Source organism: Budorcas taxicolor, chromosome 2 (genome assembly GCF_023091745.1).
Source record: "Budorcas taxicolor isolate Tak-1 chromosome 2, Takin1.1, whole genome shotgun sequence".
Taxonomy (NCBI): Eukaryota; Metazoa; Chordata; class Mammalia; order Artiodactyla; family Bovidae; genus Budorcas; species Budorcas taxicolor.
In genome coordinates, this window is record NC_068911.1 from 80,739,411 (window position 1) to 80,760,892 (window position 21,482).

General features: G+C 39.3%; 1 protein-coding gene across 1 annotated transcript in view; it reads left to right on the top strand.

Moving 5' to 3' along the window:
• The window catches only part of PLA2R1 (phospholipase A2 receptor 1), a 122,522-nt gene that overhangs the window by 62,537 nt on the left and 38,503 nt on the right, over positions 1-21,482 (top strand). The window contains exons 12-14 of the mRNA XM_052635592.1: positions 12,463-12,665; positions 14,823-14,968; positions 19,902-19,986. Of these exons, the coding sequence (XP_052491552.1) occupies positions 12,463-12,665; positions 14,823-14,968; positions 19,902-19,986 (434 nt within the window). The remainder of the gene's footprint in view (positions 1-12,462; positions 12,666-14,822; positions 14,969-19,901; positions 19,987-21,482) is intronic.

The window sequence follows — 21,482 nt, forward strand, 5'->3', positions numbered from 1 at the left end:
AGGGATAAAAATGGACACTACATAAAGATAAAGGAGTCAGCACTAAAGAAGACATAACAGTCCTTAATGTGTATGTACTTAACAATAGAATAGCAAAATATATGAGGGAAAACTGATAAAACTGTAAGGAGAAATAGGTGAATCTACTATTATAGTTGGATATGTTAGCACCCCTCTGTTAGAAATGGATGGGTCCAACAGACAGAAAATCAGTAAGGGCAAAGTTGAAATGAACAGCACCATCAATCACCTAGATATGATTGATATCTATAGACTGCTTCATCCAACAACAGCAACAGCAGATTACACATTCTTCTTAAACTGACATGGAATGTTTGCTAAGACAGACTGCATTCTAGGCCATAAAACACACCTTAACAAATTTAAAAGAATAGAAGTTGTACAGTGTCTCTTAGTTCACATGAAATTAAACTATAAACAGATAACAAAAAGGTATCTGAGAAAATTCCAAAATATTTGGAGATTTAGCAACACTTAATTAAAGGAAAATACATTTGTGAGATGCAGAGAAAGCAGGGCTTAGAAATTTATAACACTGAATGAATATATCAGAAAAGAAGAAATATTTAAAATCAGTAACCTGATTTTCCACCTTAGGAAACTACAGAAAAAGAGCATATTAAATCCAAAGTAAGTAGAAGAACAGAAAAAGAAGAATTAGAGCAGAAATCAATGAAATTGAATACAGAAAATCAATAAAGAAAATCAAAGAAACCTGATTCTTTGAAAATAACAGTGAAATTAATAAGCCTCTAACCAGTTTCACTAAACGAGAGGACACACAAATTACTAATGTCATAAATGAATAAAGGGACATCACTATAGATCCCACAGACATTAAAAGGATTTTAGAAAGGAATGTTATATGAGCAACTATATCCATAAATTTGACAACTTAGGTGAAATTTACCAATTCTTTTAAAGATATAATCTGCCAAAACCCACAAAAGAAGAAATGGACTATCTGAATAAGACTATATCTATTAAGAAATTGAATCAGTAATTCATAAACTTCCAAAACAAAAAGCAGCAGGTTCATATGGGTTCAGCTAGTGAATTCTACCAAACATTTTAAGTGAGAAATTATACCAGTTCTCTACAACCTCTTCTAGAAGTTAGAAGCAGAAAGACTACTCTATAACTCATTGTATGAGGGCAACATTACCCTACACCAAAGTCAGAAAAAGACACTACAAGAAAACTACAGACCAATATATCTCATGAATGTAAACACAAAAATCTGTAACCAAATATTAACAAATTGACTTAAAAATGCATAAAGAGAATTTATACACTTCAATCAAGTGGAATTTATCCCAGGTATACAAAGCTGGTTCAACATTTAAAAACCTATTAATGTTTTCCATTGCATCAACAAAAGAAAAATCACATGATCATATCAACAGATGCAAAAAAAGCATCTGACAAAATTCAATACCCATTCATGTTAAAAACTATTAGCAAACAAGGAATTGATGGGAACTTCTCCAACTTGATAAAGAACATCTACAGAAAACCCAGATATCATACTTAATGGTGAAAAACTAGAAGCTTCCCTACTAAGATCAAGAACAAGGCAAAGATGTCCCTTATCAACTCTCTTTTAAACATTGTACTAGAAGTTATAACTAATGCAATAAGACAAGAAAAGCAAATGAAAGTATACAGACTGGAAAGAAGGAAATAAAACTTTGTTTACAGATGACATGATTGTTTATGTAGAAAATTAGGATAAAAAATTCCTCTAGCTAATAATCAATTATAGCAAGATTGCAGGATACAGGATTAACATACAAAAGTCAATTGCTTTTCTGTATAGCAGCAGTGAAAAGAGGAATTTTAAATTAAAAACATATTACATTGTTTGCATTAAATTTCAAAATGAAATTTCTAGGTATAAATCTAACAATATGTATAAGATCTATAGAGGAAAACTACAAACTTAATGACAGAAATCAAAAAGAAATTAGTAAATAGAGAGTCCATGTTCATAAACAGAAAGGCTCAATATTGTCACGATGTCATTTCTACACAAATTGACCTATAGACTCAAGGCCATTCCAATCAAAAAACCAGCAAGTTATTTTGTGGGTACTGACAAACTGGTTCTAAAGTTTATATGGAGAGGCAAAAGACCCAGAATAGCCAACTCAGTATTGAAGGAGAACAAAGTCAAACAATTGACACTATCTGACTTCAAAAGTTATTATAAATCTATAATAATTAAGACAATGTGTGTGTGTATGTTTAGTCACTGAGTCATGTCCAACTCTTTGTGACCCCATGAACTGTTGCTCCTCTGTCCATGAGAGTCTCCAGGCAAGAATACTGGAGTGGGTAGCCATTGTCTTCTCTAGGGGAGCTTCCTGACCCAGAGATCAAACCCAGGTCTCCTGCACCGCAGGCATGTTCTTTACCATCTGAGCCACCTGGAAAGCCCAATTAACACAATATAGTTAGGCAAAAAAAGAAATGTAAATCAATAAAACAGGATAAAGAACTCAGAAATAGACTGACACAGAATAGTCAACTGATCTTTGAAAAAGAAGCAAAAACAATACAATGGGAAAAACTCTTTTTGACAAATGGTGCTTAGGCAGTTGGATATCCACATGTCAAAAAAAAAAGAAAACATCTAGACACAGAGCTTACACCCTTAACAAAAATTAACTCAAAATAGATCATAGATCTAAATGTAAAACATAAAACTTTTACACTCCCAGATGATAACAAAATAGAAAACCTACATGACCTTAGGTATGGTATGACTTTTTAGATACAACACCAAAAGCAAAAATCTATGAAATAAATAATTGATGAGCTAGATTCATTAAAACTAAAACCTCAGTAAAACTTGTGCTGTGAGAAAGATAATGTCAAGAGAATGAGAAGACAAGCCATAGACTGGGAGAAAATATTTGTAAAAAAAATCACATCTGATAAAGGATTGTTATACAAAATATACAAAGTACTCTTAAAACTCAACAATAAACAAAAAACCCAATGTAAAATGGGACAAGAGATCTTAAACAAAGAAGTTATATAGATCAAACGTAAGCAAATGAAAATATGTTCAACATTATATATCAATAAAGTGAAAGTGAAGTCGCTCAGTCGTGTCCGACTCTTCGCGACCCCGTGGACTGTAGCCCGCCAGGCTCCTCTGTCCATGGGATTCTCCAGGCAAGAATACTGGAGTGGGTTGCCATTTCCTTCTCCAGGGGATCTTCCCAACCCAGAGATCTATATCAATAGGAAATTGCAAATTAAAACAACAATGAGATACTGTTACACACTTTTTGTTTGTTGTTGTTTAGTTGCTAAGTAATGTCCAGCTCTTTTGCAACCCCATGGACTGCAGCCCACCAGGCTCCTCGGTCCATGGGATTTCCCAGGCAAGAATATTGGAGTGGGTTGCCATTTCCTTCTCCAGGGGATCTTCCCCATCCAGGGATTGAACCCATGTATCCTGCATTGGCAGGTGAGTTCTTTACCACTGAGCCATCAGGGAAGCCCCTTCACACTTATTAGAATGACCAAAATCCAAAACACTGATGATACCAAATGCTGGTAGGGATTTGGAGCCACAGGAGCGCTCATACATTGCTGGCAGGAATGCAAAATGGTATAGCCACTTTCAAAGACAGGTTGCCAATTGCTTAAAAAGTAAACATACTTTTACACTCCTTGGTGTTTATCCAAATGAATTGAAAACTGATGTTAGCACAAACAACTTGCATACAGATTTTTGTTAATAGAAGCTTTATTCATACTTGGCAAAGCTTTCAAGCCATCAAGATGTCCTTTAGTAGATGAGTGAATAAATAAATTGTATTACATGCAGACAATGGAATATTATTCAGTGATAAAAAGAAAGGAGCTGTCAAGTCATGAAAAGACATGGAGAAAACTTAAATGCACATCACTAAGTGAAAGAAGCCAGTCTGTAAAGGCTGCATACTGTGTGATTACAACCATATGACATTCTGGAAAAGGCAAAACTATGGAGACAGTAAAAAGATTAGTGGTTTCCAGAGGCTTGGGGAAGGAGGAATTTATAGGCAGAGCACAGAGGATTTGTGATGGGGGTGGTGGGAGTGGTCAGTGAAACCATTCTATATCATACCACACTGGTGGACATATGTCATTATACATTTGTCCAAATCCAGAGAACATACAACAAGAGTGAACCCCAATGTAAACCATGGACTTCGGGTGATAACGATGTGTTAATGTAGATTTTAACAAACGTACCATTCTTGTGTGTGAGGGTAATAGTAGGTAGGATATATGGAGCATGGGGTATAAGAGAAGTCTTTACTTTCCACTAAAATTTTCTGTGACCTTAAAATGCTCTAAAAATATAGTTTATATTTTTAAATTATACTTTAAAAATAGGCATGTGAGGTGAAGGTAAGACAAATTAGATTCTTGTGTATAACATCATTTTAGGAAATTTGTATAGACACTGGTGACTGCATAGCTCGACACAAGAAACATCACAATTCATTCAATAAACAAACTTCTCATTCTACAAACTTATGAATGTTTTTAAAATACAGAGAATAGTAAAGTTCCATGTCACACTATTACTGAAAAAAAAAACAGGTATCATTTCTAATATACCTTGGAATTTTGTTAGGAATGTCTATACCTGTCAAAATAAATTAATACATTTTTAGCAGACAAAATTCTTAGTTTTTAATGTTATCTTCCTTGGGGCATATTTGGATGTCTAAAATTTGGAATTGAAGCAGAACTCCTTGTCATTCATAAGTTTCTGCTGTAATTTATTTGAGTGGCACTACTCTTTTTCTCTTTTCCCTGAAGCAAAAATAATATCGTGATGCTCAGTTTGGCTGCTCAGTCTGATTGACATTGAGTAAATTGTCTCTGAATAAGATGAAAATGTAAATCTTTTTTTGAAGAAAATAGCAATGTAAAAGCCCTGTGTTTCTTTTTTTTCTTTTAAATTGCTATTTGCAGAAACACCATCCTAAATCACATTTTTTTCTCCGCCTGTCACAAAAGAATCCATTAGCTTGGTCCTCATGTCAGAATCTTAATCCAGCCCAGACTGTCTATATAAATTGACCACTGAACAGGAAGCCTGCAGCTTTTTATAAACTCAACGAAGACTCTGTCCTTATGTCATATCATCAGAATATTCGATTTGTGGTGGAATCATAGTTCTGCCATTTTATCAACCTTGTATTATGCCCACCAAATAGCATAATGAACCACCATCTATACCCATGACCCAGTGTCATCAATTATCAACCTACGGTCAATCTTGTTTCATCTATATTCTCACCCACTCCTCCCATTTCCCATATTTTTTCATAGAAATCCCAGATATCATATCATTTCACCCATAAATATTTCAGTATTAACTCTAAAAGATAAAGACTCCTTTTTTAGAAACATAATACATAATCATAAAACATAATACAATTATCACAGCTAAAAGTAATTAACTCTAATTTCATAGCATCATAAATCTTCAGTTAATGCTTGAGTTTCTAAATGATTCATAACAATATACATATATAAAGTATATTATGGCTTGTTTGAATCAAGATCAAAAAAAGGGGCACACATTGTAATTAGCGGATAGATCTCCTAAAGTCTGTTTTCCTCTCTAGGTTTCCCTCTTCCTTGCCCCCTGTCATTTTTAAAAATTTTATTTGTTGATGCCAATGTGTTGCTTGTCCTGTAGTTTTCTACAGTCTGGGCTTTTTGATTGTATCCCCACAACGCACTGAAATTGTGTTACTCTATTCATTTCTCATAAAATTAACATTTTTATTTTTAAAAAGTTAGAGTCAGAGACCTGATCCAAATCATAGATTCTTATTTTTTTAGAAAGACCATTTCATTTTCTCACTATTTGCAAGTTAGAAGCCATATGATTGATGCATCAATGAATCAATTGATTCACTAGGGGCTTCTTCATAGCTGGGATATTTCTCTTAAGAAATAATTTCTTGCTACCTTTACTAAAATAACCACAACAAAGTGACTATGGCATTCTGTATATTAAGAGAAGTAACCATTCAGGTAAAAACAGTTTTGATCCATACTAACTAGTACCACTGATTAAAGAGAAAGATGATAAATAGGGCCTTTCTCATTTAGGGAGAAGCTAATGCATTAGAAACCTAAATGTACCTTGTATTTATATTAATGATTCAATATATATGGAGTTTGCTATAAATGATGAAAGGAAGCATGTTAATCTATCCTTTAAGGTATTCAAAAAAGCCTTTCAAATACTATTAGAGTTTCACAGGTGTTTTATAGAAAAAAAAATAAATGGAAATTACAATTTTGCATCCATCCATAACTCAGGCTCTGTGAAAAAAGTTGTTTCTATTTCTAGATAGCACTGCAAGAAGGAGTGCTTCACTCACAGGATAACTCCGAAGTATTCCCCCCAACTGTCTCAAGTCAATGGAAATCTTCTGTCAGTGATAAGGAGAATGGGATTGCAGTAGGGCAGGTCAGATCTATTTTCTTGAAAGTGCCCTATACATGGCAAGGGGGACCCTATCCATCCAACAGATAGATAATTATCCACTTTAAGTCTCATCAGAATCCTGAAATGAACCAACACCTAAATGAGAATGAACAGCATAATTTCTGAGTACACTTTTGGTATTTCCGTATCTTTTTATAAATATATCAGTAACTGTCATACACACTAAAATGTGATAGTAGATCTCAAGGAAATACTTTGGATGCACAAAGGAGAGAAGTATGACCAGGGGAAAGAGAAGACTCCATGGAAATGGAGGAGCATAATTGGAGGGGAAGTTTCTGTTATTCATTCAACGGTTATTTACTGAATGTCCACCTCCTCTGCACCTTGACATTATTTCATAGTAGACTCAGTTAAATCTGGTTTCAAATTCCAGATCGACCGTATTGAAGTATTATGTGGCTCTAGACAAGATACATTGCCGGGAGAAATATCAATAACCTCAGATATGCAGATGACACCACCCTTATGGCAGAAAGTGAAGAGGAGCTAAAGAGCCTCTTGATGAAAGTGAAAGAGGAGAGCGAAAAAGTTGGCTTAAAGCTCAACATTCAGAAAACGAAGATCATGGCATCCGGTCCCATCACTTCATGGGAAATGGAGAAACAGTGGAAACAGTGTCAGACTTTATTTTTTGGGCTCCAAAATCACCACAGATGTGACTGCAGCCATGAAATTAAAAGACGCTTACTCCTTGGAAGAAAACTTATGACCAACCTAGATAGTATATTCAAAAGCAGAGACATTACTTTGCCGACTAAGGTCCGTCTAGTCAAGGCTATGGTTTTTCCTGTGATCATGTATGGATGTGAGAGTTGGAGTGTGAAGCAGGCTGAGTGCCGAAGAATTGATGCTTTTGAACTCTGATGTTGGAGAAGACTCTTGAGAGTCCCTTGGACTGCAAGGAGATCCAACCAGTCCATTCTGAAGGAGATCAACCCTGGGATTTCTTTGGAAGGAATGATGCTAAAGCTGAAACTCCAGTACTTTGGCCACCTCATGCGAAGAGTTGACTCATTGGAAAAGACTGTGATACTGGGAGGGATTGGGGGCAGGAGGAGAAGGGGACGACCGAGGATGAGATGGCTGGATGGCATCACTGACTTGATGCACACGAGTTTGGGTGAACTCTGGGAGATGATGATGAACAGGGAGGCCTGGCGTGCTATGATTCCTGGGGTCGCAAAGAGTCGGATATGACTGAGCGACTGAACTGAACTGAACTGAGACAAGATACTACACTTCTGAGCCTTGGTTTTTCCATTAGCTAACTGTAGACACTAATATCCACCTCAAAGAGGTTTTTCAAGTTAAATAGGGAAAAGACCATATAAAATGTCTAATGTGGTCTCAGGCAGATAAGCAGAACTCCATGAAAGCTCACCTTTCCTGACCCAAAAGCTTTACTTTTCTCCATGGAAAAGGGGAAGAGAGAGATGGAAGAAGGCAGAACAGAAGACTTGAGATTAAGGATGTTAAAGTGTTGCTGCAGGCAAGGGGAAATAAGCAGATAGGCACAAGTGAAATGATTGTCTAAAAGCCCAGTTAGGGTTCCCTCCTGCCCCAAGGCCACACGTAGATTCGGTTTGTTTGTTTTCAGGTATTTGGCCAGAGAGGTGAAAGATGGAACTTTTCCCAGGTTGGTTCAATTTGCTATAAAGCTAGATAACTTTGCCAATTTGAAGAGACAAGAATAGTGAATTGGAATTTCTCAATTGACTGGAAGTGTTCCCATTTATGTTTGATGGAGAGAGTAAAAGCAGGTAGAGGGAGGCTAAGGCAAGTAAGGAGAATCAGCTCAAATGTGAGATTCACCACTAAGGGACAGAAGGAATGTTGCTCTTGCCCAATGGGAGATGAGTTACCAAATCTGAGAACAATTAGTCTGGGAGAAGAAACACCTGTGCTCTTTCCCATACCCTACCCTTGTTATTTGGCTTTACAAGCATCCTCACAACATGAGATTATAAATTTGGTTTATCTCTTTCTTAGCCCAGTTCAGTTCAGTCGCTCAGTCATGTCCGACTCTTTGCGACCCCATGAATTGCAGCACGCCAGCCCTCCTTGTCCATCACCAACTCCCAGAGTACACTCAAAGTCACATCCATCGAGTCGGTGATGCCATCCAGCCATCTCATCCTCTGCCGTCCCCTTCTCCTCCTGCCCCCAATCCCTCCCACCATCAGAGTCTTTTCCAATGAGTCAACTCTTCACATGAGGTGGCCAAAGTCCTGGAGTTTCAGCTTTAGCATCATTCCTTCCAAAGAAATCCCAGGGTTGATCTCCTTCAGAATGGACTAGTTGGATCTCCTTGCAGTCCAAGGGACTCTCAAGAGTCTTCTCCAACACCACAGTTCAAAAGCATCAATTCTTCGGCACTCAGACTTCTTCACAGTCCAGCCCTCACATCCATACATGACCACTGGAAAAACCATAGCCTTGACTAGACGGACCTTTGTTGGCAAAGTAATGTCTCTGCTTTTGAATATGCTATCTAGGTTGGTCATAAGTTTTCTTCCAAGGAGTAAGCGTCTTTTAATTTCATGGCTGCAGTCACCATCTGCAGTGATTTTGGAGCCCCTCAAAATAAAGTCTGACACTGTTTCCACTGTTTCCCCATCTATTTCCCACGAAGTGATGGGGCCAGATGCCAGTTCTTAGCCCAGTCTCCCCTTATTATACCACTTCATTGCTTCTTTGGGGCTGAGACTCTAAAATTTAGGTCAAATGTTGCATTAAGTTAACTATTTTAGAATACCAATAAAACCCTGGCAGTACTTTTTAGCCTCATAGCAGTTTGCAAACATCTCCTTCTTCACTAATGAAGAAAAGTTGAATATCTAGTGTCTAAAGCCAAAGCTATTTAATCACTGTCTGATGTGGGAAAGTAAGACAAAATGCAAGACCAACAAAAAAGTATATTGCATTTTAAACTTGCTGATTTGAGCTTTTAAAAATTCTTTGAACACTCAGGCAGAACTTGTGCCACAAAAATTCCAGCTTTTGTAATGAAAACAGTCAAAATAAAAATAGAGGCAACATCCGAGGAGTGGTTTTAGTCCTTTATATCTCTCACAGGGCTTCTTAATACATTATTTTATTTTATATTTATGAAAATCCATAAGAAGAAAAGGAATTATTGCCCTCGTGTTTTAGACACAGGCTTTTGTGTTTAATTAATCAGTTTGAGGTTTGAGTTACTAAATATTTGTGCTGGGACTAGAATCCCAGACTTTAGGCCCCAAGTTAAAGGCTGCTGAGAAGGAAGGATGGAGGAGTCAGGTGAGAGTGTGTGTTTCTCCTGCTCTTTCAACTAGAGCAATTCTCTCCATAGACATGTTAGGGTTTCAGCTTTTATGTGGATTTCCACAATTCAGTTTCATTAGAATTTCATTGCACAGAGCAGGCAGCATCTCCACTATTGTTCATGACTCAGCTAAACTGTGAGCTGCATTCCCGAATTACACTCAACAGGCCTCCGATGCTCCAGTCATGACAGGGGCAGTATGCTATACTCTGTCCCCTGCCTGGCCCCCCCACCCTCCATCCCGAACACTAACTAGTTCCTCTGGCCAGTGAAGTCAACTGATGGCCTTTATATGGACCAACTCTCTCTCTTGACTTCAGTTTCTTCTACTTGTCATACAATCGTGTTTACTTGTTTATGACTGGTCATTTTCACCTTTGTGGGTTTCTTTGACCATCACCATGTGTACATACGTAAGACTATGAGCTTCCTGCAGGGGCCTAACACAGGGTGTGCACCCAGGTATGACTGAAGACATAAACACTCATGCTTTAGCTTCCTTGCTCTTCCCTCTCTTTCACAAACACCTTCCCACTTCTCTAGGAGGTGCTCTTTGTACATCTTCCTCTGTCTTCTTCTTTCTTATTCCACTTTTCATTATCCCTCTGTTTAGTCTTTTTTATTTGGAGAAGGCAATGGCACCCCACTCCAGTACTCCTGCCAGGAAAATCCCACGGACGGAGGAGCCTGGTAGGCTGCAGTCCATGAGGTCGCACAGAGTCGGACACGACTGAAGTGACTTAGCAGCAGCAGCAGTCTTTTTATTAGTGTGCATGTGTGTGCTAAGTCGCTTCAGTCGTCTCCAACTCTGCGACCCCATGGGCTATAGCCCATCAGGCTCCTCTGTCCATGGGATTTCCCAGGCAAGAATATTGGAGTGGGTTGCCATTCCATTCTCCAGGGGATCTTCCCAACCCAGGGATCAAACCCTTTATCTCTGCAAGCAGATTCGTTATTGCTGAGCCACTGGAGAAGCCCTTCTATCAGCATAGAACAACACAAACATGGTTGGCAAGGATAATGCCAATTACCCTGTATCTACAGAAATTGAAGCCATTACTTCTGAAGGGAAATTCAGCAAGACGAATATCTAGTACCAAGTAACTATACTTTTAAAAGTGCCTTTAGCTCAAGAATCATCACAAGTCTTCATATGCTTCATCTATAATCATTTACTTTTTTACAAGCACCCCTTGCAAACTCTTTTCTCCTTTTAACATCCTCCAAAATGCAGCTCAAATGTCTCTACCTGCAAATACTTTCCTGATGTCCTGAGGCAGACTCCATCACCCTTTCTGAGGTCTCCCCACAGAAATTTTAACACACACTGTTACTATAGCACTTCACACAGTATGTCTGCTACAATTAATCCTTTGTTTGTGTCTCACACTCAACTATAAGAGTTGGGTTTTGTTTTGTCCTTCTGTCTCAATCAACTAATAATATACAGCCAAGTCTGGTATTTTTAGGTGGCTCAGTCAGTAAAGAATCCACCTGTGATGCGGGAGACATGGGTTCAATACCTGGATTGGGAAGATCCTCTGGAGAAGGAAATGGCAACCCACTCCAGTATTCTTGCCTGAGAAATCCCATGGACAGAGGAGCCTGGCAGACTGTAGTCCGCAGGGTCATAAGAGTGACTTAGTGACTAAACCATCACTGGTATGTAGATATAAGCAAATAATTTTGCTGTTGTTGCTGAATGTTGATTTAGTTCATTGAATGAGCACTACGGATTCAAGAAAAAAAAAAAAGCCTCATTTTTACTCAATTTTTGTTCTATTTTTGGAAGAGATTTTCTACTATTCACTGAAATTTGAAGTGTATTTTTCAGCTACCATATGAGTTGTATACATTTGATGACAAACTTGAGAATCTTAACATAGAAATTGTTTTTATGGGGAAATATACTTCATTTTGTGTATGTTCAAACATACACAAAAGAATAAAATGGGGCTTGCCCATAACAAGGTGGTTCTCCCTAACGTCTGCTCCCACTGTCGCCCCCAGAATTTCACCCCATTTGGAATATACTTCATTCTGCCATAGCGAGGTTCTCTGTTGTGTACCTCACACACTGCCTGACTCCATCATCAATGTGTTTTTCCTGCTGAATCAATTTCTTAGAGGATCAGCACCATGCATTTCTCATTGCTAATTTTTCATAGTAGTGTTTGAAAGCACAGTGTACAAGGTAGCTGCTCAATAAATTGTAAGTTAAGATTTCTTCTGCACAGTTAAAAAGCTCAATAATTCAAAGTAGAGGTATGTTGGCATTTGATGAGATATGAGGGATATTTTCAGTCCCACATTGGAACAGCGCCAAATTGCCCATCATTTGCCATCTGAACTCAAAATGCCCAAATTTCAGGCTCCGTATTCTCTCTTCTCTCACTTTTCGATCTACTATTCTTTTCTCCAGAGATGAAGAGAAATGAGATGATCATGCGGCTAAAGCATCCTTTTTCATCTTTATTGTTCTTATCTGGGTGCTTCATTACAAGATGTCAATTACCTAACACTCCAAAGAGCTGTCTTCCAAGCACAAAATGTTCTTGTGGCCTGGCAGTACAGTGTTATTTTCTGCTTTTAGGCTACAGTGGTGGCTGTGTTGTCATGCGAGGGAGGAATCACCCTGGCCGCTGGGAAGTGAAGGACTGTAGACACTTTAAGGCGATGTCCCTGTGCAAGCAACCAGTGGAAAATCGGGAGAAAACCGAGCAAGAAGAAGGATGGCCCTTTCACCCCTGCTATTTGGATTGGGAGTCAGAGCCTGGCCTGGCCAGTTGCTTCAAGGTAATGTGGAAGTTACATGGGCATTCTCAATGGAACCAACATTAGTTCAACTTTGTCCGTGTATCCTGAATTCTTTTATTTTAGAACAGTGCCTGGCAGACAGCAGACAATTAATATTTGTTGGCTGTCTCTATCCCCTCAGTTATATTCCAAAATAATTTTTAGGTCAAAATGTTGACAGATCCTGGTGACACTGAGGCCTCCTCATGAGGACTGATATTAAGGCTCCAGTCAATATTATTCTTATTGCCTACACTGGACAAGGCAGACACTCACTAGGTATGGAAATATTCCATATTGTCTGTAAGCCAATGAATAAAGTCCTTATTATGGAATAATGCCATTCTGCTGCCAAGAATAGTTTTGGCAGCTTTTGATGATCAAAAGTTTACGTATATATGTTTTGTGTGAAGAAATGTCTTTTTGCAAATCATCTTCAGATTCTAGATTTAAGTCAGTGTCTCATCTCAGAAATATATTTTTGAAATAATGATGTTCTTGTTTGGTGGCTTTATCTTTGGCTCATCATATAAAAAGAGATTTCTAAAATGCTGGGAAAAGGTTCTTCTCTGGCACATGGGCACATGGAGAGCAGAATGGAGACAGCCTCTGTCTCTAGAAATATTGCAGTCTCATAAATGGCTTGTGAATGCACTCAATTTACATGAATACATGTCTAATCCTGCATTAAATTCATGGAATAATGGGCCCAGGAGTAACCTCACAGAGCAATAAGTTAAACCTTGCAAATGAGTAAACTGCAGCATGCAGTGAGATGGGGTGATTTACCCAAGATCACAATTTTTTATCGACAGAGTTCGAATAGATTCCTGGTCTTGGAACTACCAGTCCAGTGCTTTTCCTACTACACATTACCCTGATACATCAGCAAATATGTGGTGTGTTTGATAGGTGTAGCGGTAGGACTTATGAATTTAAAGTGATTCGAAAAAAGGTTCCCAGAGGAGGTGAGTTTTGACATATAATTTAAAAGACGGAAAGGCTGTGCTGTAGTTCATGGAACTGGGAAGGTCATTCATTTTGGTCTCAGCAAATTAGAGGCTGGTGAAGCCTGGCTACAGGGTGCCCGCCTGGCATCAGAGACTTAAGTATAGCATCAGGCAGTTAAAAATGAGGAAAGTATAGAGGTCTGGGATCTGAAGCTCTGGGTCATTGGTTCCTCACACTTGACCTTAAATAAAGTCAAAAGCATACTTTCCATTTGACTGATTTCTTCATGCCACTGTGAGAACAGCTGAGAAACAACAATTTAGGTACAGCTAAGGAAATGGCAACCCACTCCAGTGTTCTTGCCTGGAGAATCCCAGGGACAGGGGAGCCTGGTGGGCTGCTGTCTATGGGGTCACACAGAGTTGGACACGACTGAAGCGACTTAGCAGCAGCAGCAGCAGCAAGACCCAAAGAGCCTAGAAATATAGGTGGCACTAGTGGTAAAGAACCTGCCTGCCAATGCAGGAGACATGAGAGATGCAGGCTCGATCCCTGGGTCAGGAAGATATCCTGCAGGAGAGTATGGCAACCCACGCCAGTGTTCTTGCCTGGAGAGTCCCATGGACAGAGGAGCCTGGTGGGCTATGGTCCAGGGGGTCACAAAGAGTTGGACATGACTGAGCATAAAAAGAGCACACAAGACTCAAAGAACCCAGACATATACTTGCCTTAGGTTTCAGGTCTCATTTCTCATCTCTTCCCCTGAGTCAGCCAGATTCCTTCAGCCACGGAATACTGGGTCTAATCCTAGCTCTGCTAGTCTGTGGCTGTTTTGACCTGAAATTTGTTGACCTGAAATTGTAAATTTCTCTTAGCCTGACTCTCCTCATCTCTTGACAAACATTTCACTAAGGGACAAGCGTATGCCAGTCATAGGATATTTAGGAGGGGGACAAAAAAACTCTTATGGAGGAAAAGAGTCCTCATCATATCCTCCGCACATTTTTGTTTTGAGAATAAGATGAGATAATAGTTTTTAGACAAGTAGATACATTTTAGTTCAATAAATGTTATTTCTCCCTTCTCTATCAATCCTTTAATGTAGAATAATGACAACAATTATATTACTGTAAATCCTTTTGTCTAGAATTAAACAGCCTTATGTTATTTATGACTGTGTCAACCTTTTTCCCTTTTTCTATACAGGTATTTCATAGTGAAAAAGTCCTGATGAAAAGAACATGGAGAGAAGCTGAAGAATTTTGTGAAGAATTTGGAGCTCATCTTGCAAGCTTTGCCCATATTGAGGAAGAGAATTTTGTGAATGAGCTCTTACATTCAAAATTTAATCGGTAAATACTTGTTAATTTTGAAAAATTGCAGTCAAATATTTTGTCTCCCAGTGATGACTTCTTAGGGATGAGTATTTCAAATATTTGGAGTATTTGGGATATTCAAAACCTCAAGTGTTTAAGTTTAAAACCAACAAGCAACTAGTTGTGAGAGCAAAATACATACTTATAGTTTTATATTTATATTGCACTAAGTTCTCATTCCATAAAACAATGAACATAGTGATGATTGTTTGGATACTTGAAATCTTTTCTATGTGTCTCATAACAGAATTTTAGAGCTTTTCTGCCAAGTTCAGAAATTATCTAGCCCAGTGATTTTCCAAGTGCTATCTGAGGGTCTGGAGGGTCCTGAACCCCCAGAGCAGGAGAGGTCAAGTGGGCAGTCTTTTGTTCGCTGACTTGAGTCACCAGAGTAGGTCCAACCGACTTCACTTCTAGGTATTTTGTATACAGAAGGGATCCATGTGATATTTTGTTTGAAAAAAAGAAAGTCTCACTAATTTTTTTTTCACTTTTTTTTTTTCACTAATTTTTTTAAAAATTCCAATCCAATCTTCTAATTTTACATTTGAGGAAACAAGCATTCACTTGTTTGCACCCATCTTGCAAGTTTACAGAATCTTCAATTCTGTGAAGTTAGAAAATCAATCAAATTTAAATTTGAAGAAACATAAGAGGTCTTGTGCTACCTCCAGTCCAGTATGGGAATTTCTTCTATCAAATGCCTATGACCGTCTACTGTCTACATAATTCTTTTCAGTTTCAAGGTGCTCCTTACTTGGGCTATAATCCATTCCATTGTTGTAGGCTAGTTTCAAAGATCAGCTTTGTAGTAAGTCAGAGCAATACAGATCAAGTCTACTCAATTTTCAAATATTTGAAAACAGCCATCATATTCTCTTTTAGCGAGCCTTCTCATTCCTTGGCCTCTTACTGTAGAATGTTCTGGTCAGTTAGCATGTATTTTGGGAATGTCTTCTGTGAAAGGGACAATACTATATGCATGAAAGTGAAAGTGAAGTCACTCAGTCGTGTCTGACTCTTTGTGACCCCGTGGACTGTAGCCTGCCAGGCTCCTCTGTCCATGCGATTCTGCAGGCAAGAATATTGGAGTGTGTTGCCATGCCCTCCTCCAGGGGATTCTTCCCAACCCAGGGATCAAACCCAGGTCTCCTGCACTGCAGGTGGATTCTTTACCATCTGAGCCACCAGAGATGCATGGGTGGCTGGAAAATGCGACAGATGTGACACAAAATCCTGCCCCTGAGGATGCTGTGTGCTGTGGTCTAAGGGGAGGAGGGGGCACATATTCATACGTTTATTTTAACACAAACAAATATAATACTGAGTACTGTGTTCCAAGCTCTGGAAATCTGAAGTCTCAGTGAAACACTTATCTGAATCTCTGAGAAAATCCAGAACTACTTTTTGAGGAAAATCCTGGCCTACCCCATAAATGTCTTTTAGGACCCTCCCCTAAGAAGGATAATATGTAACACCATCAAATTATTCACCTCTAGCATCTATAAAAATGACCTTAAAGGTGGTAGTATCTCTCAATGTGTGTCTCATGGAGTACTCCAGGGGAAATAGGGGATTCTGTGGTCAAATATGTTTGCAAAACAAGGTGCTATCTTGGAAATTTGCCATATACATTAGTATTACAAAGGCTTCTAGAAGGAAGCACTTTCTTTGACCACAAAACTTTTTTTATTTTTTTGACACCACTTATCTAAAATCCCATAGAACTGGTAGGCCCTGCAGGAAATGCTGTCCTGAGACCATGGTTCCCAAACTTGGCTGATTCTCACACTCACTCGGGAAACTTGATGACAAGGCGCCCTCTAGTCTCATGCCAGGGCTGCTGAGTCAGATTCTCTGAGGCTGAGGAAAAGTTCAAGAAGCTTCCTGGTTTATTGGATTGCTAGTCAGGTATGGGGCCTCAGATCCAAGGGAAATGTGATCATCTCCACTGTTATAAGTTGTAACTTGGCTTCATGACCTCAGTTCAGTTCAGCCACTCAGTCGTGTCCAACTTTTTGCGACCCCATGGACTGCAGCACGCCAGGCCTCCCTGTCCATCACCAACTCCCGGAGTTTACTCAAACTCATGTCCATTGAGTGTTTGATGCCATCCAACCATCTCATCCTCTGTTGTCCCCTTCTCCTCCTGCCTTCAATCTTTCCCAGCATCAGGGTCTTTTCCATTGAGTCAGTTCTTTGCATCAGGTAGCCAAAGTTTTGGAGTATCAGCTTCAACATCAGTCCTTCCAATGAATATTCAGGACTGATTTCCTTTAGGATGGACTGGTTGGATCTCCTTACAGTCCAAGGGATTCTCAAGAGTCTTGTCCAACGCCACAGTTCAAAAGCATCAATTCTTCAGCGCTCAGCTTTCTTTATATTCCACCTCTCACATCCATACATGCTGCTGCTGCTGCTGCTGCTGCTGCTGCGTCACTTCAGTCGTGTCTGACTCTGTGCGACCACATAGACGGCAGCCCACCAGGCTCCCCCATCCCTGGGATTCTCCAGGCAAGAATACTGGAGTGGGTTGCCATGTCCTTCTCCAATGCATGAAAGTGAAAAGTGAAAGTGAGGTCACTCAGTCGTGTCCGACTCTTAGCGACCCCATGGACTGCAGCCTACCAGGCTCCTCCGTCCATGGGATTTTCCAGGCAAGAGTACTGGAGTTGGGTGCCATTGCCTTCTCCACACATGACTACTAGAAAAACCATAGCTTTGACTAGACAGACCTTTGTTGGCAAAGTAATATCTCTGCTTTTTAATATGCTGTCTAGGTTGGTCATAACTTTTTGGTCATAACTTTTCTTCCAAGGAGCAAGCATCTTTTAATTTCAGGGCTGCAGTCACCATCTGCAGTAATTTTGGAGCCCAAGAAAATTAAGGCTGACACTGTTTCAACTGTTTCCCCATCTATTTCCCATGAAGTGATGGGACCAGATGCCATGATCTTAGTTTCTGAATGTTGAGTATTAAACCAACTTTTTCATTCTCCTCTTTCACTTTTATCAAGAGGCTCTTTAGTTCCTCTTCACTCTCTGCCACAAGGGTGGTATCATCTGCATATCTGAGGTTACTGATATTTGTCTCAGCAATCTTGATTCGAGCTTGTGCTTCTTCCAGCCCAGTGTTTCTCATGATGTACTCTGCATGTAAGTTAAATAAGCAGGGTGACAATATACAGCCTTGATGTACCCCTTTTTCTGTTTGGAACCAGTCTGTTGTTTCATGTCCAGTTCTAACTGCTGCTTCCTGACCTGCATATGGATTTCTCAAGAGGCAAGTCAGTTGGTCTGGTATTCCCATCTCTTTAAGAATTTTCCAGAGTTTGTTGTGGTCCACACAATCAAAGGCTCAGCCCCTTGTAAAACATCCTTTCACACTTGTGTATCGTAAGGTCTGCCCTATGAAACAATGCATGCAAACTGCCTCCAAGTTTGCTGTAACATCAAGTTTCATTATATCACTTCTGTTTATATAAATTCTCACACTTGGAATGTCTCACAGAATTTGGTGTCAGGTCAAGTATCTATCAAATTATTGATATTTAACACCTAATCACAAAAGCTATATAATGTACATTCTACTTTTTGTCCAAGACTGCCAGGGAGTTCAGCCAAATCTCATGCTTAATTATACCAAATAAACCAATTCTCATCGTTAGCATAGTGCTTCTTCTTCTTCCTATGGCACTGTTTTTCTATTTTTTCATTTTTATCATATAGTAACTAGTTAAAATTATACAACTTTAGGAAATTGTTGGAGAGAAAATAAATACCAGTTCATATTCTAGGAGTGAGTAAATGGCAGGAAAAATGTAGAACTCTGAATTCAGTGAGAAAAAGAATAAAAACTTCTCAACACAGGGAGAGTGATGTGGGTCTTCAGCCTGGTCACTGAGATGAATCTGCCTAGCTTAAGCTTAAGGCAGCATTCTCACCTTCCCACAACCTTAAATATAAGTTATAATCATGGTAGTGACTAATGGGTCTCAGTGATGCTGGAATTTTCTAAGTCATATTTTATGTTCATTTGTATCATTCAAGAAAAAGCTCAAACATCTGAGAAGGAGATACTTCACAATAGGCTTGCTTCTGTGCAGTAAGGAAAATAAAGCACATGTCATGACTTCTCAATCCTTTAAATCTTTAATTCTTCAAAATTATCCTCAGAAAATTATCTTAGAGAGATGGTTCATTGTACTGTTAGCCTTTATTGCTTGCTGTATTGAATACTCTGTGGTTTAACATATTCGTCCACCACCTAACAGGAGGGAAGATGGTTCTCTGTGGGGCTTCTCATGAAGTCTAACCAGTGGTGATGGCTGAAGTTAATCTACCATGCCTCAGACTGATTCACCGTGGAATTATTTACACTGGGATATAGTTGGAGGAACCAAACCTGCTGTAAACCTTTTATTAAATGGTGTTGGTGGTGATTAACCCTCAGAGAATACATGAACATTTGACAAAAGAACAACAAACATAGAAAAGTAATATAAATATGCAGTAAAGTAGTAAATAAATAGGGAAAAGATGTTCCCAAATTTCTTACCAACTCACTTTCATGTATTCTTGTCCTAACTGAAAGGTCTTGCCATTCCTAACGACCATGAGAAAGCCATGTTCTCAATATGGACAGAATTTTCTCCCAGCTGCCCATCCCCATTGAGCACACCATACAAACCAAGAGAGGTAGGAAGTGAGATTAGTCCTTGCTCAGTTTATTTTATAGCTCTGGTTTTGCTTACAGGAAATGGTCAATAAATGCTTGCTCACTTGATCAATTCTGCTAGTCATGTCAGCTGTTTCCTACGTAACTAAATACTTCAAAGGATTTTTGAACCTGTTACATAATATTGTGAATTCAATGAAAAGGGCCAAGTTTTAGTTTCTTCTCTTCACAGGACAGAAGAAAGACAGTTCTGGATTGGATTTAATAAAAGAAACCCACTGAATGCTGGTTCTTGGGAATGGTCTGATGGAACTCCTGTAAGTCTTTCCAAGCTGGAGAAAAGGAGATGAATTTAAAGCAGGTGGCTCTTGAACCACTTGGTAAACCAACCAAGAGAACCTAGAAAGAACAGCCATGTTCCCTATGATTCAGACCTAAATCAAAAACTGCCCCAGATCTTGGTATCAAAAGAGTCATTTCAGCAAGGTCTTGAGAAACCTTTGCTAGCCAGATACTTCCAAAGCTGGCTAAAAAATCTCATTCTAAAAGGAAATAAAAATCTCTGAAAAAGCCCTGAAAACCATCTCCCATGTGAAGAATCTCCAGCAGAAACGCAACTATTCTTTAAAATAATACCATGCTTCCTTTTGGAGAAGGCGATGGCACCCCACTCCAGTACTCTTGCCTGGAAAATCCCATGGACGGAGGAGCCTGGTGGGCTGCAGTCCACGGGGTCCCTGAGAGTCGGATGCGACTGAGCGACTTCACTTTCATTTTCATGCATTGGAGAAGGAAATGGCAACCCACTCCAGTGTTCTTGCCTGGAGAATCTCAGGGACAGGGGAGCTTGGTGGGCTGCAGTCCATGGGGTCACAAAGAGTCAGACACAACTGAGCGACTTCACTTTCACTTTTCACTTTCATGCATTGGAGAAGGAAGTGGCAACCCACTCCAGTGTTCTGGCCTGGAGAATCCCAGGGACGGGGGAGCCTGGTGGGCTGCCGTCTATGGGGTCACACAGAGTTGGACAGAACTGAAGTGACTTAGCAGCAGCAGCAGCAGCATGCTTCCTTTGCCCCACCCTCCCTCTCCTGCATAGCACCTGATCATGTGAGGGTGAGACCCTTGTCTATGTCACAGTGAAAAGAAATATCTTCAGTTTCTCTCACTTTAAAAGAACAGAAATGCCAGGTTTAAGAAGCTGCACCTCCTTCGTAGTCAAAGAAAATTATTTGGGAGGAAAAAAAATAATTGTTTCTCATTCAGCCTCACATGTGTAAAAACCTCATGAAGGAAACAAGGAACTCACAATTACATTTTTTTTCAGGCACAGTGAGAACTTCTGAGATCTTCCTCATGATAGGGAAAAAAAAAAACAAACAGAAGCAGTAACCCAGATTAAAATGAGATCCATCTGAAGGCACAAGAAAAATCAAATTATTTAGTTTCACCAGTGAACTGGGGTTAGCAACAGCCTGCAGTGAGCATTTAATACAGCTCCTATTCATTGAGCCCCAGTTAAGTTCTGAGCACTGAGTTGAGTGCAACCTTGCATGATCTCTTTTCATCACTACAGTGATTCAACATAGTGGGTATTAAAATGATTAAGTAGTTTGCCTAAAATAATACATAAGAGAGACAGCATTTGTATACAGGTTGTCTGCCTCCAAAGCCACAATGTCATAAAGTCTCCTCATTGGCAAAATAGCAGCAGCCAAATTTTGACATAGTAAAGATCAAAAGAGAAAAGGGATCTTTAGACCTGATACATAGATGGTGTTCAAATCTGTAGCAAGGAAATGGTTTGCAGAAA